The sequence below is a fragment of the Lampris incognitus genome, chromosome 16 (assembly GCF_029633865.1).
Source record: "Lampris incognitus isolate fLamInc1 chromosome 16, fLamInc1.hap2, whole genome shotgun sequence".
NCBI classification, from domain to species: domain Eukaryota; kingdom Metazoa; phylum Chordata; class Actinopteri; order Lampriformes; family Lampridae; genus Lampris; species Lampris incognitus.
In genome coordinates, this window is record NC_079226.1 from 19451187 (window position 1) to 19468642 (window position 17456).

General features: G+C 43.5%; 1 protein-coding gene across 1 annotated transcript in view; it reads right to left on the reverse strand.

Moving 5' to 3' along the window:
- The window catches only part of LOC130126889 (latent-transforming growth factor beta-binding protein 2-like), a 103298-nt gene that overhangs the window by 63221 nt on the left and 22621 nt on the right, over window positions 1-17456 (reverse strand). The window contains exon 3 of the mRNA XM_056296534.1: window positions 15357-15627. Coding sequence (XP_056152509.1) covers window positions 15357-15627 — 271 coding nt within the window. The remainder of the gene's footprint in view (window positions 1-15356; window positions 15628-17456) is intronic.

The following is a 17456-nucleotide window of genomic DNA, read 5'->3' on the forward strand; positions in this document are numbered from 1 at the left end:
GCCTCACCCTTTGACCCAGATAGGTTCAATCAGAGACAATTTGTGGCACAATCAGCATATATGTTGCCGGTCCCGTCTTGTGAAAACACAGGCCACAACCAAAAATTGCAGCCCAGGGAGAAAAAAAAAAGAAAAGGGAATAAAGGGACTCATCAGATTTCAAAGCTTTTGCTGATGTTGTATCTCCCAAACCATGTTGCTAGAAGAACCCGATGAATAACACTGCCAAGCAAAATGCAAAGTACTCTGAAGATGGGGCAGAGAACGAGGCTTCTGTAGACACGTTCTATGTTGTGGTTTTGTTAGATGGCCAAGGGCTTTGCCATGCAGAGGCTCTATGAACATTTCCCATCACACTGCGGCTCTGAGGACATTTCCCTCAGACAAGTGGTGATTATGTTGTTTCTGCAAGTCGCCCTGTTGGAAAACACACAAATTCTGTATTCTGCTGATGGTCATGGTCAAATTCGGGTGCGTTCACTCTCTCACTCTCACTCACTCTCTCTCTTTCTCTCTCTCTCTCTCTCTCTCTCTCGCTCTCTCTCTCTCTCTCTCACACACATACACACACACGCACACACACACACACACACACACACACACACACACACACACACACACACACCCTGACCCAGTTCCATAGGAACTGTTTAGATGTGAAACCATCTCCCTAACCCACTCTGCTTTATTAGCCCAGACCACTGTTTATCCGTGGCACTATGTGGTAACTAACATATGGACAGCAGCTGATTTGTTCACCACTAAATGTTCAGCATCTCCTAATGAGCGTCCATGAACAGCTACGTATTATGATCACCATAGGAAAAAATATCATATTTGTCACACAAGAGTAATGTGTTTAAAAAGAATCTAGTTTTCTTGGTTTTTGAGATGCCAAGTGGGCTGGATGGAGAGAGTTACAGGATTGTGATATTAAACAGTTTTTTTTTTGTTTTTTTTTTTTTTGCCGGCTCTCTTAGTACTTGAAGCTCTACCTTGGCAAAGCACATTTTTCATCTTGATTTGTTTGGAAATACCAAAGTCAGAACCCACATCTAATGGCTTGGACTATTGGCTGATGGCAGCTAATGCAGAAAATAGACCGATATGAAGAGCTTGTCTAGATGTTGGAGAGAGCCATTTGGCTTCAAACAGGCTGTCAAAACAAGAATGTCTGACGGCAGGCAGAAGTATCTGGCATGAGCATCCCAGTCTGGGTCCCACCACAAACAACCCAGCAACTCCCAACTTTGCCACCTTACCCTGTCAAAGTGGTCTTTGTGTTAGGCCCTTATATTTAGCATTGCACTGAACATGACCTCCAGAAAGCCGAGTGGCATGCCCCCGGAGTCTTCTGCGGCGCTATTACCAATTGACAGGAGAGTTGTGCTCTCGTATACAGGAAAATCAACTCCTTATTGCTCGCTTTTTATCTAAACAAAATGCTTAATGACACCGTTTACCACATTCAAATAAGAATCCTCATCCAAAATCCCCCTTATTACATAAGAGCTGCTCGTAATTAGGGCAATTTGAGGGCTACTTGGTAAATAAGAAAGTACATGATGGTCATCAAAGATCAAGTGCAAATCCAAGTTTATGCACATTTGTCTCATTCAGAGAAAGTGTAACCGAGCATACGTCACTTCGCAGCTGGAGATTAATATGTAGATCCTCTGTTCTCTGTTTAATTTGGAAGAAAAACAACAATCTGGCAAGTGGGCTAATTGTTACTGAATTGTGCAGAGTAGGCAACACAATGAGCACTTTGTGCTATTCCGTTATTGCAAATGCTCCTTGGAGGGGACTTACGAGTGTATCTGGAAAACTTGCACCCTGAAAAAAAGCAGTGTGGGAGACTAGTATAGCGCACATATAGTGCACTATGTAAGCTGTGCAAACAATTATCGGATGCAATGAAGCAAAGTGGCTTCATTCTGGTGCGGTCATGTGCGCCCCCAGAAATTACAAAACAACAATAAAGACAGAGATTAGGATGCAGATAGTGGGCCTATATGATATGAGACCAAAGCATCTGGCCAACAGAGTTTCCAATAATGCAACGTAAAGTTAAGAATGTCAAGTGAGCCACGATTTTAAGTCAAAGGTACTACAGCAGATGCTGTTCCAGGTTTCACACACCAAACCCTGCAGATATATCACAGTAGGGCAAAGACCTTGAAACTAGGCCCAGGAGCTGTTATTCAAAAACATTAGCAATGAGACACACGCTTGACTCCTGTTAATATTTTGCGATACAAAGCCCAAAAGTGTTGTGAATCTCGGTCCAAGAATAAACTTCAATGGAACGAGGAGAAGAAGACGCATTCCAGATTGTCAGTCAATATACGATCATAAATTAACTATAAAAGATTATTTGCCAAATAAAAGTTGTTTTCTTCCCAGTTGGATTTTGCAAAAAGGCAGCTGTAATATTTGGTAATTTATGAAAAAAATAATAACTAATAGGATACTTTAAAGGAATTTTCCTTTTCCCTTTGAACAGGCTTGACTGATTTCCATTCTTTATCTTGCCTTTCAGTTCCTCGGGCAGCGAAGATAAGCTTTAACTTGGAGCTTCCCAAGTTTCTGGTCTCTCTTGCTAATCTGTGTGTATTTTAGGAGGTGAAACAAGTATCTAGGGGCTGACGAAGAATTAATCCTCCCTTACCCACCCAGCCAGCACACCAGACCATCTGCACCACCACCGGTGGTCAACCACCACTGTGGTCAAACATCTCATTTCGTCAGCTTTATACACAGCTCTCGCATTCATAATTAAAAATTGAGGTCTCCATGTGTTCCTTTCAATACAATTTTAGAATTTGATGCTAAGCATCCCACAATAAAAATAATATCCCTGGCCACCCTAGAGTCATTTTCATTGTATTGTTGTTGCTTGTTTCTCATGGCAACAAAGTCAACCAACGGTGGGATAGTTATGTTAGCAGCCATTGGAAATGCTGAAAATAACTCGACACCAGCCTCTGTCACATTTAAAGCCTTTCCAAAAAACAGCCTTCAGTCAGTGTTAAATCTCTGGTGGCTAGTGTTGTAACCGACATAGTGTGGGTGTTCCCATGGCTAATGGTGCTAGCGTAGGTTCAGAAATCCTTTACATTACATTATAAACATGTTATTTTCTTTATCCTGGAAAAAAAACAAAACACCAACATGGATCGAATCCCCGTGTTACCTCCACGGGTCGGGCGTCCCTACAGACACAATTAGCTGTGTCTGCGGGTGGGAAGCCGGATGTGGGTATGTGTCCTGGTCACTTCACTAGCGCCTCCTCTGGGCAGTCGGGGCGCCTGTTCAGGGGGGAGGGGGAACTGGGGCAATAGTGTGATCCTCCCATGCGCTACATCCCCCTGGCGAAACTCCTAACTGTCAGGGGAAAAGAAGCGGCCGGCGACTCCACATGTATCGGAGGAGGCATGTGGTAGTCTGCAGCCCTCTCTGGATTGGCAGAGGGGGTGGAGTAGTGACCGGGACGGCTCAGACGAGTGGGGTAATTGGCTGGATACAACTGGGGAGAAAAAGGGGGAAGAAAAATACAAAAAACAAACAAACAAAACTCTCCTCAGCGTTCCGCCAGAGGATGCCAGTTACATTTGACACTAACAATTGATACCATATGAGACGACAACAGCATTATTACAAATTAACCAAATAGGCAAATGAAGCGATAAAGTAGCTGAAGGGAAGCTAACGGGGACTTTTATTGCCGTTTCTCTCGTTCTCTCCTGGGTGCTGATCGCTACCGCAAAAGCGCCAATAAATGGGTGAAATAAATAACACATTGCTGCACAGACAGACAGACAACTTGCAACTGATCCCATTATTGGAAACATGCATAACATTGAAACAGCTACCAGAATAAATACATCGTCTATCCGAGGAATCCTAGATCGTGCTAAATCTAATGTCCACCAAAGACGTATTGCGTCTTAACATAAGTTTATATTACAAATAAAATCAAAGATATACCATGGACAGAGGATTCCTTTAAGTAGGAAACACATGCTGGTAGTCAAAGGAGGGATCCCTGCTGTAAAATAAGATTAAAATACCTGGTTGCAGAAACTCATGCACTGCTTTAACCACAGGTTTTTTTTTCCTCTTCTAAAGCAAGGGTAAATTCTGGATCATGTATACACACTACTGTGTAAGGCCAAACATCAGTGAGCAATTAAACCCGAGTCTTTCTTTGATAGCATCTCTAGCCATTATGACTTGAATAATTGGGACTCCTGGCAGAATATTAATCATTTTGTGAAAACTCTGGGTGTGTCATTTATTTTAACACACGGAGGCTGGATTAAATCATGTTCGGTCGGTCTGGTTGCTCTTCCAGGAACCCTGCTGGTAGTGGCCAGGGCCTGGGTGCAGCGAATTACTATGGGGTTGGATTGAATTAGAAGGCTGTGCTGAACTTGTGCAATGCTAACTCCTATCACAGTCTTTTTTTCACCCCTGAGGGGATGAGGTTTAGATTAGAACAATGATTGGTCAACAAAATGGAGAGTAGCAGAAGTTTTCCTTTAGAAATTTACTTTGCAAAGGCTGTACTTTGGATCAGACATAATATTATGTGGAGAATCGAGGAGGCTAGGTTTTCACTTAATTTTGTGGACATACATTCAGCCCACCGCCTTTTGTGAAAATAGCTTTTCAGGAAATTTGACTCTGATGAGGTCTGCAGATTCTCCATGTTCAAGTGTATCACCGCCGCGCTTGTCTAAACCTAAAGCCAAAAAGCTGTGAAATAAACAGTTGCTTTTTCATCTCCTGGGAGCATATGTGACACCAGCGCCAACTTATCTATCTCAGCACTTGGTCGAGTTAGAAGCTACGAGATGCAGTCCAGAAACCTCTGTTTGGGGATGGAAGCAAAGGACTGTGGCTGGTGTGGTTCAGGGACCAGAATCAAAATGCCTTGACAAATGCGATGCCTTTCAATGCTTTCCAGTTTATTGTAGTTGCTCTCTAATCCTTCATTCGACAGAGAAACGACACTAGACAGGTCACCATGAAGAGACTTTACAAGGTGCTGACTGATAGCATGCCTTTGCTGGTCAATGTCAGGTATCAGACATCAGTTTCCTTCTTTTCTTTTTTTTACAGCAAGCCAAACATATTCCCTCAATCACTCCTCTTAGCGGTGCTCCAATAAAAGAGGCTATTGAGAGAATTTTTGACATAGACCCACAAACTCTGCTTAAAAGCAATAAAAAATCTTACAAGAGGTTAACTGAGAACGAGAAGAAAATGCAGAAGTGAAGCAGGCAAAAAAAAATTTCTCAACATCTGGAAATAGGGAAAACTGATGAAAATTGTTTTGCTAGGGACTTGTTCACACCAAACATGCATGTAACCACCTACTGATTATAATATAAATGAAGACTTGTTGATTTCTGACACTGTTTTTGCTTTAGGGCTAGAGGTTCAGGTCTGCTCCACTGCTCCACCCAGCAGAGACTCTGCACCCTGACCTTTTAGTAGATTGTCTGGTCTGATGCACAACTACATAGCTAATTCATGTTTTCAACACCATGCGCCACATCTTGGACATTGCCTGATTGATGCTGTCTCCATCTGTCTCATCTCCGGAGCTGGGGGCTGCAGTGCATTCTGGGAGAGGCTCCTTCTCACTATAACTGCTGTTTTTGTCCCTCGGACAGCTGCATCTGTGCCGGCTTGCTTGATGAGTAGGATTTGGCCAAGGACCCTAAGTCCGCCGGCATCGTGGCGGGGAGAGTATATTTCGGGTAGGGCTTTGGAGGGTTTGGCGGAGATGGAGAGAGAGACATATCTGTCCCACGCTGGGTTCTCTATAGGCCTTTGTTCCCTCTGGCCTAGCAGGAAGCCAAAAGCCCATGAGACTTGTTTGGCTCTGCGTTTGTAGAGGAGAACCAACCAAGTCTGATTCCCACCCTTGCTCTGTCAATATCACTGTGTTAGGCTTTCTCCCATTAGCAAAAGATACATTTCAAACCCGTAGTCCATACATTCTCATATAAGACAGGGAAAATATATTATGTTGTTTATAAAAATGTTTATATCTCCATCAACACATGATATAAAAATGAAACTTTCCTTGCCTTGTCCAAGTGCCCCCCCCACCTATCTCCCCACTCCATCGTGGGTTCACCTGAGGACAAAGTCATCTCCAAGCTGAGTCTGCAGTCTGCCATGTTGACGTTAAATAATCCAGAGATAATAATACAATGCCCTACCTCCCCCTCCCAAACCTTGGCAGAGGATGTCCAACCGTGTTCCGGAAAGCCCCATCACATTCATATCACAAGTGAAAATGCTCACCAAGGACTAGGGTCAGAGCAAAGGTCAAGTTTGTAGCATTAACACCCAAGCCAAAATATGCCTGTGCTTTACAAGCATTGAGGCAGTTAACCTGACCTCGTTCAAGTTCATTCCCACTCCACTGACGTCGGGGAAACAAATCACGACCCTACACATATGGTCCTATTTTATGTTTCTAAGAGACATAGTATCCTATTCAGAGGAGAACAGCGAGCAGACCATGTGGGAATATACCAATGCTTCCCCCACTCTACTCCACTTCAGCCCTCCTCTACTCCCCCAACTCTGTTTCCTCCATTTCAGAAGCCATCAACGGGCAGAAGATGGGATGACTATGGGCATTTCTTCTTTGATTAGTAAAGCAGACTCTCAGGTGGTACAGTAGGAGAACTTCCCCAGGCACAATGGCTTTTTAAGTTCTCGGTTTGAAGAGAAGGCATATCACATTTGAATTGAAACCATCAAGAGTATTACAAGACCCAAGGCAACTGTGGGATTTAGGCTCCTCTCTGAATTTATTACCTTCTCAACTGAGTTACGAGAAACTTGTTGAGCGGATTTCCACCCTTGCTTTAAGCATTCCAGGTTATGTTTTACTGAAGGTGCTGTGCTTGGTTGTGCTCGGTGCCTCAAAATCTTTTTGTGATGGTTACAACCAGTAAAGCAATAGCTCCATACATGTCGGTAATATGGCAGGTGCTGAGGTCACCTAGAGCATGTTGACAGTGGCTTCCATCAGTGCTGGTGGTGTGGTTTGTCTGGAGTGTGAGTGAAAGCAACCAGTGATCCGTGATTAAAATGGAAAGCTCCCACCATGACCACAGTTTCCTCTGAGAAATGGCTGTGTGGGTAGGTCCAAAGCCTTGAGTCAACAGGCCACATAACCACCAGGCCTATTAGTCACCAGGCAAACGTTGGGGTTGATATAAGCAAAACAGTTACTACAGCGAAAGGCATATGTATTACCCACTTAAGGGTCATTCTGCTCCTTGTTACTGGGTGTTTTTTCTTCAGCGTCTCAAAATATTGCTGGGTGTGACGGAATTTGTGATCATCCTTTGACAAATTACCAGTTATATGACGTAATCCAGTGAGGCGCAGCATAATATAGTATAGTACAGCATAATGGAGTCTCGCTGATGACAGGCAGACAGGTATAGTATAGCATAGTCTAGTACAATGTTAGTCTATTATCATTGCAACTCTATCTGCACCCCAATGCTGTTAGTCGAGCTTATTCCATTTAACCACATTAAAGCACAAAAGTGATTTGAAAACATTTGCTGTTGTAATGCAGAAACCCTCAAATATTTGCAAAGCAAATAACCTCTTTATTTTCATTTTCCACTTATAGAAAACATATGATGAGTGAAAGAAAGTAAAAACGCTATTATATTTCACATTGCTTGCTAATTGCTTGCTTTGTATTATCCATTTTGCTGAATAATTGCTTAAGTCTTGATGTTTGTGATTGAAGCTTTCAGTAATTTTCTATCATCTCAAGGCCTCACTGGCAGCTCCCTGAGGCCTTGTTTTGGGCTCTGCCCCCCCCCCCCCCCCCATACTGTAGGATGGTAATTGTGTGTAACTCTGTACAAATGCGGGTGAGTGCTCCTGGCTCTTCTTTTATTATTTAACAACTGAGTCCAAAGACAAATGACCTTTGGAGATACGGCTCTGCATGCTGCGCACACGTCCTGCTCCGCCCTGTTTTGTTTCCTGTGCAGCACTAATGTAAGAGAGCGATAGTGGTGGCAGAGATTGGGGGCAGGGGGGCATCATTGGATATTTAGGATCCAGAGGAGGCAGTAATGTTGATTGTCATGCCTTATCACAGTTCCAACTGGGCCTGTAGTGTTCACCACTGACCTCGTCCGTCATGAAGGCGGCTGACAGACTGGCTATGACCGGCAGGATCTCTTGCTGGCAAGGTAGAGCCTTTTATGGCTGCTAAGCAGTCAGCAAAAGTCCTCCTAAGGAGAGTCTGGTTTACAGAGAAAAGTATTGTTCCACAGCAGGGGCAGCACTGGACAAACATATTATACATTTACCAGCTGCATATAGACCGTATCCACTCTGAAGTTTATAAAAATGGCCCAGAGAACAAGCCAACTCTCAGGTGCTGTCTGTTCGCCAAACCTTAGGAGGTCTTCTTAGCAGACAGCATAAGTGAGGGAGTGGGTACTGTAGGGGTACAGAGAGAAAGAGCAGGATACAAGGTGTTCCCCTGTCCAAAAACCCACTAAATAGGAGTCTGCTCATATGTTTTGTCCATTCATTCCATGCTTTAGGACTCGCCTGTCACTCATAAATTTGTTGAATACATTCAGCAAAATTATTTACCTGACAGTTAATCCTTTGAAATAACATCTTGTTCTGCTAAAAAGGCCAGAGGCACTTTTGAAGCTGACTGACAGTGTCCTCAGCAGGAGCACAGTAACTGATCCATCAAATTACACTGGTCCCATCCATATTAGCAGGGTTGCTCATGTGATTTGGTGAGGTCAAATCACATTTTAGATGCTAAGAATTCTTGCATTGTTCTGCACATGCATAAAAAAATCATAAATCATCGTGAAAAAATGCCACATGTTTTATGGGAAAATGAAATGGCTGTAGCAGCTAAAATGAATGAGGTGCATGTGGGACAAAGAGTCTGTTGATCTTGAACTGAAACTTTTTAAATGATATTGCAATATAGTGGGACTATATAGTGGGACTCGGTCATAGTGGTAAGAAGTATTAAATATTGCTTGTCAGTGGCACATGTCAAGATAAGGTCCGTTAAGCACAGCCATCAGATTGATGACTATCAAAACAGTCAATAAAAGTTGACACTTATTCTAATTACTGATTGACTAAAGAGATGGTATGGGGAAAAAACAGAGTCTCTAACAGGGCAGCCAGACTACTTAATCTCTTTTTCCTGTTTAATGTCTAATCAAAAAGGCCTGTGTCTGGTCACAGAAACTTTATGCCGTGGTCTACTATGAATTGAGTTAAGCGCCGCAGAATTCTACACCTGCTTTTCTGGGATGTTTTACAGTGCGCCTCCCAAATATTCTCAAGTGTTGACAAACCACTTTGCAAACTACAGCAGTCGAGATGCTTCCTCCATCTGCTGCCGACACTGTGCACACAGGGGGATTTCATTACTGTGGACTGGACCAGACTGGACAAGGAGAAGGTCTGGACAACAGGCTGGGCCCTTATCGCCTTCAGACAGGCAGCTCTCTCTCTTGCTCTTTCTCATTCTCTTGTTCTCTCCCATTCTAATGTTTTCTTTCTCATTATCTTGTTTTCTCCCTCCCTCTCCCTCCCTGCTATATCTTGTTTTTGGTACAACTCAAGAGGCAATCAGAACCAAGTCTACCAGCCAGGCGCTACCAGCATAGCGTCCCAAGTCTGCTTCCAAGACAGGCACATACAGGGCTTCAAAATTTCTCCAGTGGGACTCAAAGGGAAGGGGGGTGCTGGACAGAGAGCAGAATGGGTGTGTATACATGCACAGAGTACACTGTGCCCGTGGGACTACTAAAGTGGGAACAAGACAAGCATGACAGTCTAATCTGAGCCCAGGCATCTCTCTCTCCTCCTTGCTCCTCTCCTTACTAGCTAATTTGGCTTTGGAACCAGTCTTGTCTCTCTATCTGTCTCTGTCTCTGTCTCTGTCTCTGTCTCTGTCTCTCTCTCTCTCTCTCTCTCTCTCTCTCTCTCTCTCTCTCTCTCTCTTTCTCTCTCTCTCTGTCTCACTCTCTCTCTGTCTCTGACCTCTCGCTGCTCCTGATTTTCTGGCCTTGGCAGCAGTGGAGCCACGGCCTGATATCTGAGACCCAGACTTGCATCCATCACCTCTCCAGGGGTGACACTGTTCCACCCCTCAAAGGTCCTTCTGGGCCCACTGAATGGAGAACATTTGCAGCTAACGTGCATTACACAAGCGCTCAAAAAGCAGCAATACTGCTCTCACATCACATGTCCAATTGAATCTAATACACGTTGAATTCTTTAAATAATGTTTGCATCTGAGGACATATAAAAGTTTAAGCCGAAATTTCTGTACTGATGTGCAGTTTCCGAGAGGTCAGGATTTACTTGGCTACTTTTACAAATAATTGGATTAGCTGGAGCTGCAAGCTCAGGGAGGATTTGCACTCTGGCAGGGGTAAATGGCTCATCTTCAGCTTAACAGCACCTGCTGAAACCAGTTATTCAGCTCCATTAGAATGCAGAAAGATCAACATACTCATTACTGGGGCATGTGTGACTCAGGAACCGTCTGCCTCTTGCAAAAACAAACCTGTAGCTTCCCCATCTCTCAACTCATCCCAGATCTGTGATTCAAGGTGTAAAAATGCCCTGTGAGTCAATTACAAGTAAAATATGCATGAAGACCCAGTGCATTTCTACGCCTTGAATTAATTAAAAGCTAAAAAATATTTATTGTGACCCAAAAATAAACCATGACTTAAGGTAGGAGGAGGTATAAAAAAAACTCTTACGAAACATTGGCCAAGAAAAAAGTAGCATTTCTTCAAGTTAGCACAGCATAATTCTGTAATACCAGCAGAAACAAAGTATGGCATACCAATGCTAAAAAATCCTCACAAAGTCTGAGGGGCGCCATAAATGTCAGCTGTAATAGAAAATGTTAGAGGTTTGATGGCGAGATATGACAAACTGGCTGAAAACTGAGTGGTGACATCAGTGCCCAAATAAACTATGACATTTTAAGTAAGTGCAAGGGGATTAGAAAAGTATCGGTCTTAACGTCCAACGATTAGACCAAATTGACAAGATAAGCCTACACCCTAATACAATAATAATCCATCACAATTTTCCCAAAAACAAAACAATCACTCCCTCTCAACATCATTGATAGGAATTATGGTTCAAACCATGGAAAGCACTTAATCAAAAGATTTGGCAAAAGGCTTCAGACTTGGCAAAACAAGTTAAAGCGAGTTAAAGGGAAAATTATTTCCAATATGAGGAGGACTGAAATGGAGTGGTGTCGCAGCCAAAACGTCTTAGCTGTTCTTTACTGAATGGATTGGCGGTGCCTCACCTCTGCAGTTGTAAAGCTCAGCAGAATACATTAGTTGTTGATGTTAGTTCAGCCACTCAAATTTAATTGACTGTAATTCTTATTGCACTACAGAAATTTAAAAGGCAAATCATAGAGTTAAATAAGGATAAATATGTACAATTCCAAGTCTCTTTTCCCATGGCAAATGGTCTTCAGTCAATGCATCTCTCTGGAAACTCATTGGTTCTTTTTATCCATTTTTTTAGGTTTGGCAATTATTATTTCAAGCCTGACTTCTTTTGCTATTTTGGACTTTTTCCCCCTTTTTCTCCCCAATTGTATACGGCCAATTACCCCACTCTTCCAAGCCATCCTGGTTGCTGCTCCACCCCCTCTGCCAATCCGGGGAGGGCTGCAGACTACCACATGCTCCCTCCGATACATGTGGAGTCGCCAGCTGCTTCTTTTCACCTGACAGTGAGGCGTTTCACCAGGGGGACGTAGCACGTGGGAGGATCACGCTATTCCCCCCGGCCCCCCCCCCTCCCCGAACAGGCGCCCTGACTGACCAGAGGAGGCGCTAGTGCAGCGACCAGGACATGTACTCACATCCAGCTTCCCACCCACAGACATAGCCAATCGTGTCTGTAGGGACACCTACCAAGTAACACAGGGATTTGAACCAGTGATCCCCGTGTTGGCCAGGCAACAGAATAGACCGCCATGCTACCCAGACACCTGAGGCCTGACTTCTTAACCTTGTGAGAGGTGGGGAACTACACTCTTTTGCAGTGATGGAAATGCTCAGTTGGTTCATTTTGTTCACATTCAAAGTTACGACACTGAAGGTTGCCATTTTTGTTTAATCTACTGGCCCCTATGGTGATGCACGGTCATTGTAATGGTGTTTAAGCACTCAAAGTCCCAGAGTCATACGAAATTAAAAGTCATGCTAGTTCTGTGTTGCCAGTACCTTCCCTGACATTGGTAAAATAAAACATGTTTGAACACTGGTTTGAGCTATTTATGTTCTGGATCCGTTTATTGAGAGAAACGTTTCATCACTCATCTAAGTGACCTCTTCAGTCTCAACTGACTGCAGGTATCCCCACCCTTATAAACAATACAGTGGCATAACGACCGAAACCAATGACTGGTTTCATATGTAAATTGTCGTGACTATTAACTTGAGTTTCAATGGCCATGTGTACTATTCAAAGAGGATTGGGAAATGTTTGTAATCACAGCATAGTAAAATGGTGACATATGTACTCTTAGGCACCCCTCGGATGTTGTGATTGCAACTATTCCCCAACCCTCTGTGAATAGTACACATAAAACTCAAAAAACTATCACAGAAGAAGAAGAGCAATATTCAAAGGTGAGGTAAGGTTAAATTGCTATACTCATAGATGTGGCATAACCTCTAAATTTCCAGAGAGGATTTATGCCAGGTGACAGACAAAATACAAGGAGAAAACAAGGCTTCTGGTGAACTGAAACAAATGGTTATGTGTCATTTACTCATAGCCATCACACTATATGACCAAAAAGTTAAATAGTGGCCGCTTTAAGGTCTTTCACTTTTTTTCCCTGCTAAATCTGCTAGCCACAATAACTTAATTCACATTTACAACACAATCAGACCTATGTTTCCTCAGCCCTGTGAGTTAGCTAGCAAATAGATTAGCTATTGCTTAAGTTTAGCTTAAGGTAAGCGTTGGGTTATGGTTAGGAACAGGCTGAGATTAAGTCAGGTTAAGTTGAGTTTAGTTAAGTTTAATGAAATAGGGTTGAGGGAACATAGACATGCTCCCTTTGCAACCACTTAGCTTTCTTAATAACGATGGATTACATTTATATAGCACTTTATCTCCCAAAGCACTTCACAGTGAAGGGGGAAACTCACCTCAATCACCACCAATGTGTAGCACCCACCTGGGTGATGCACAGCAGCCATTTTGCACCAGAGCACTCACCCCACATCAGCTTGAAGTAGAGAGGGAGGAATCATTGCACAAATTACATGGGGGGATGATTAGGTGGCCAGATGGAGACAGCCACGTTGGGAACTTTCCCAGGACACCGGGGAACCCTCTACGATAAGTGGCATGAGTCAGGACCTCAGTTGTAATGTCTCATGCAAAGGACAGCATCTCCTACAACAGTGTCCCCAGCACTGCACGGGGATTTTTGTTGCTTATTAGGACCAGAGGGAAGACTGCCCCCTATTGGCCCACGAACACCACTTCCAGCAGCAACTCATTTTCCCAGGAGGTCTCCCATCCAAGTACTAGCCAAGCCCACACCTGCTTAGCTTCCATCATTTGGCAGAACCAGGGAACATGTTAGTATGTCTGCTGGTGATTTTTATGTATTTGGCTGCTATGCTGAAGATGAAAAATGCTGCCTCGCATCGTATTATTTATTTATGTTTTTGAGAAAGTCAAACACCGGGATGATGTTTATAAAGAAATTTGATAACTCTCTTCAACTCAGTATCAGAACAGTTGTTCCCTTCAATATACAACTTATTTTAAACTTAAAAAAACGTTCGATTTCTTACAGGCAAAAATGCAGGCAAGCACTAAATCATTTCAGATATTGTTAGACGGATTTCATACTGTTTTGTATCCCATTAATATCTAAAGGGCACGTTTTTTAATCAATCCTTTGGCACAGCCATCTGTATCAAAACTTACAGCTCACAACATTTGGAGGTTGTGATTCAACTGAAAGATATGTAAATTAAAACTAAATTAGTACTTTGGAGGTGTGAAGGACAAATAAGCTAAGGCTTTGAAGAAACCCATGTGCAAGAAAAGGAAAGCCTAAAATTCTTGTGCATACAATGAATTGGTCGAGTCTGAGAGGGATTGTTTAAAGTTTGGGCTTGACGGTTTATTTTATGAGTTTAGGTCCTCTGACACTACTTGCAATAATGATAATGACAGCTAAAGCAAACTTCTCCCCAATGCAAACCTCTCTGCATGTGAGAATATTCACCAAATATCTGAAATAAATTGTTTCTGAAAAACGTTCACTCTCACTGGAGAAATGAGAGACATATAAATCAGTTGTCATTTACACATCAGTGGCAGCACAATATAATGAATAGAATCTGTTTCAGAGTCAAGTTTCCAATATGATAATGATTTCCATATCCAAATAAAGATGTTTATCACTGCACCATAGCATCAGGCCTAAACATTTAATTAACAGTTGTGGTTATCATGCTAGAAGGTCAGAATGCCATTCTAGATCTATCAAAGTGGCACAGGGAGCATGGATCCTCCCCATGCTTACTAAAACCTCTACATTGTCAGGGAGCTGCCATTATCACATCAGGATTCATTCATTCTAGACCAAATACATTTGCACAATAATATTCAGTGATCAAAAAGGAATAGATTATTCTCCCCCCCCTTTTTCTCCTCAATTGTATCTAGCCAATTACCCCACTCTTCACTGCTCCACCCCCTCTGCCAATCCGGGGAGGACTGCAGAATACCACATGCCTCCTCTGATACATATGGAGTCGCCAGCCACTTCTTTTCACCTGACAGTGAGGAATTTTGCCAGGGAGACATAGCGTGTGGGAAGATCACGCTATTCCCCCCAGTTCCCCCTCCCCCAAACAGGCACCCCGACCGACCAGAGGCACTAGTGCAGTGATCAAGACACATACCCACATCCGGCTTCCCTCTCGCAGACACCATCAATTGTGTCTGTAGGGACGCCCGACCAAGCCGAAGGTAACACGGGGATTCGAACCGCTGATCCCCGTGTTGGTAAGCAACGGAATAGACCGCTACGCTACCCGGATGCCCATGGCTTGTTCATTATTGCTGTATATGCTGAAAAGGTGGAATGAACATCTGACTCATTTGAGATTCATCATTTGGACCGTTCTTGGCGTTGTTAACTGCCGAATTGCATCATTAAGACACTATGAGCTTTCTGTCATTCAGATGAATTAAGAAAACACTGTTGCATCACTTACACAGTGTGGGGTGGCTGCCGAGTGGTAGCAGGTTTAGGGGTCTGGGTCCGAGAGATGTTGATGGCCTGCCTCTCTGAGGGCCTCCTCCGTGGTTGGTCTTTCTGGAAAGGGTTGGTGCCAGGCTGGACGCGCCGCAGGGCCCCTCTGTCATGGATATACACCTGCTCTGGAGTCACCTCCTCACAACGGGGCCCCTGGAAGCCTGAGCGACACACACAGGTGTGGGGCCTGCTGCAGGAGCCGCGGTTCTGGCAGGGGGGCTGGCAGTCAGCTGAAAGGGGAAGACGGAGGGAAAGTTTTCACCAGGTCAAATGAGAGCATGTGCCCCCGAGCCCGAGGGAGACGCAGTAGACGTGGCTCTACATGATCTCAGCACTACATTTTGCTTTACAGTGATTCAATCAAAACATTAGTTTTCCTTCTCGGGACTTGAATCAGAACTTTTTGGTCCTTTGCATGCAGTAGAAAACCTGGAGGGGCTGTCATGTTCAATTCCTCCTGAGCGTTTAACCAGCCTGTTTAGTCTGAATATATGTGATCAATTACATTAAACCCTTATCCGATTTCTCGCTAAGGTAAAGCCTACTTCAGCTTCTTGGCTCTGTTTAAAGCTGCTGGCATTTCTATGCTCAGCGATTTCCTATAAATACCTTTCATCACTGATCTAGAGTCCACTGTGTGCCTTCATAAAAAATAGGCACCTCAAAAATGTAATAAAAGTAAAGCATCATAAAAAAAAAAAAGCTCACAGGAAAAACTGGATTCCAAAGCCCAACAAAAAATGGCTCACACCTCATCTCCAGTATGGAAAAGGATAGCTGAGGTCATTGAACATACTTGGCAAAAAGATAAATGTACACCTAATATTTATCAATTGTCTGAAAATACAGTCAAGTGTTGAGGTAATTTCATGGTCATGGCAAAACAATCTTTGCCATGGCACCAGGCCCACCTTCACCACATTTGCAGCTAGTTTGACCATACTGAAAGACATGTGGTGAGGCCGTTAATGCAAACAAGGTCTCCATCTTATGACCTAAATGTAAGTAGTCGATGGCACCGCGAGATTTATGAAATTGTCCTCAGACAGTAAATCAGGTCGCTAGTCTGTGGGGGCTAAAGCAAACAGCGGCGCTCCGTCAACGGGGCTGTGGAATGCTATTGACACAGATGCAGTGAACACTGACAGATCGCAGGCAGGAAAGGCTGCCACGGCTCTTTGCAGTGCGGAGAGCGGGCACTCGAAGGGCCCCCGTGGCTGCTAATAGGACCCTACCTGCTGCGCCCTTGCTGTTATTAGGATGCTGCCCAGACTGTGGGGCCACTTCGTCTTGGGTGAAAGCACAGCACGCCCCCGAGATGTTGCTCCCCATAGTGTGAACACAGAACTAAGCACGCACAAAGAAATGTGACATCACAGTGCAACCATTTTAGCCTCCATCTTTTTTTAAAAAACATTTTTATCACATATTTTGTAAATGTGTTTAAACCATGGGCATATTCCCATGTAGAAAGCCCAATTAAGACCACATGGTTGGGAGTGGAGCGCCTTATTGTAGTTTAATCAGAGCACGATGCACTTCAATTGAAAAAGAACGCATTATGCAGTTAGTCTGTGGTATGATGACAAAAAGGAACAAATTAAGGATTGATTACCAGACCATCACTATATTCTTTCGTTTAATGATGTAGCAAATTCTATCCAAATAAAAAAGTTCACTCGAGCATTTCATTTTAACTGCTCTGAGTGAAACGCAGAACTTTTTTTGATGAAACAAACACATTTCGGGAAATTTACTCGTGGACTCATATAACTCGGTATGTGATCCGAGTTTTCCATCATGGGATAGAACAGGAATTGCCTGAGCTCTATTTGGCAAGGACCTAAATACATCATCTAACTAAAGTACAGGCTGGCTGGGTGCCACCGCCTTGTCCGGAGTCTGCTCAACCTCAAATGTGTGGGATGAAGAAGTCGAGGATCAAACGGTCCGCAGGTTCCAGTGACATTATGGAGGGCGAACTTGGTAATGTGTGAAACTGCATTCTTCTAATAAAACGCCTGAGCTGAAATGCGAAACAATACACGCAAGCAAAACA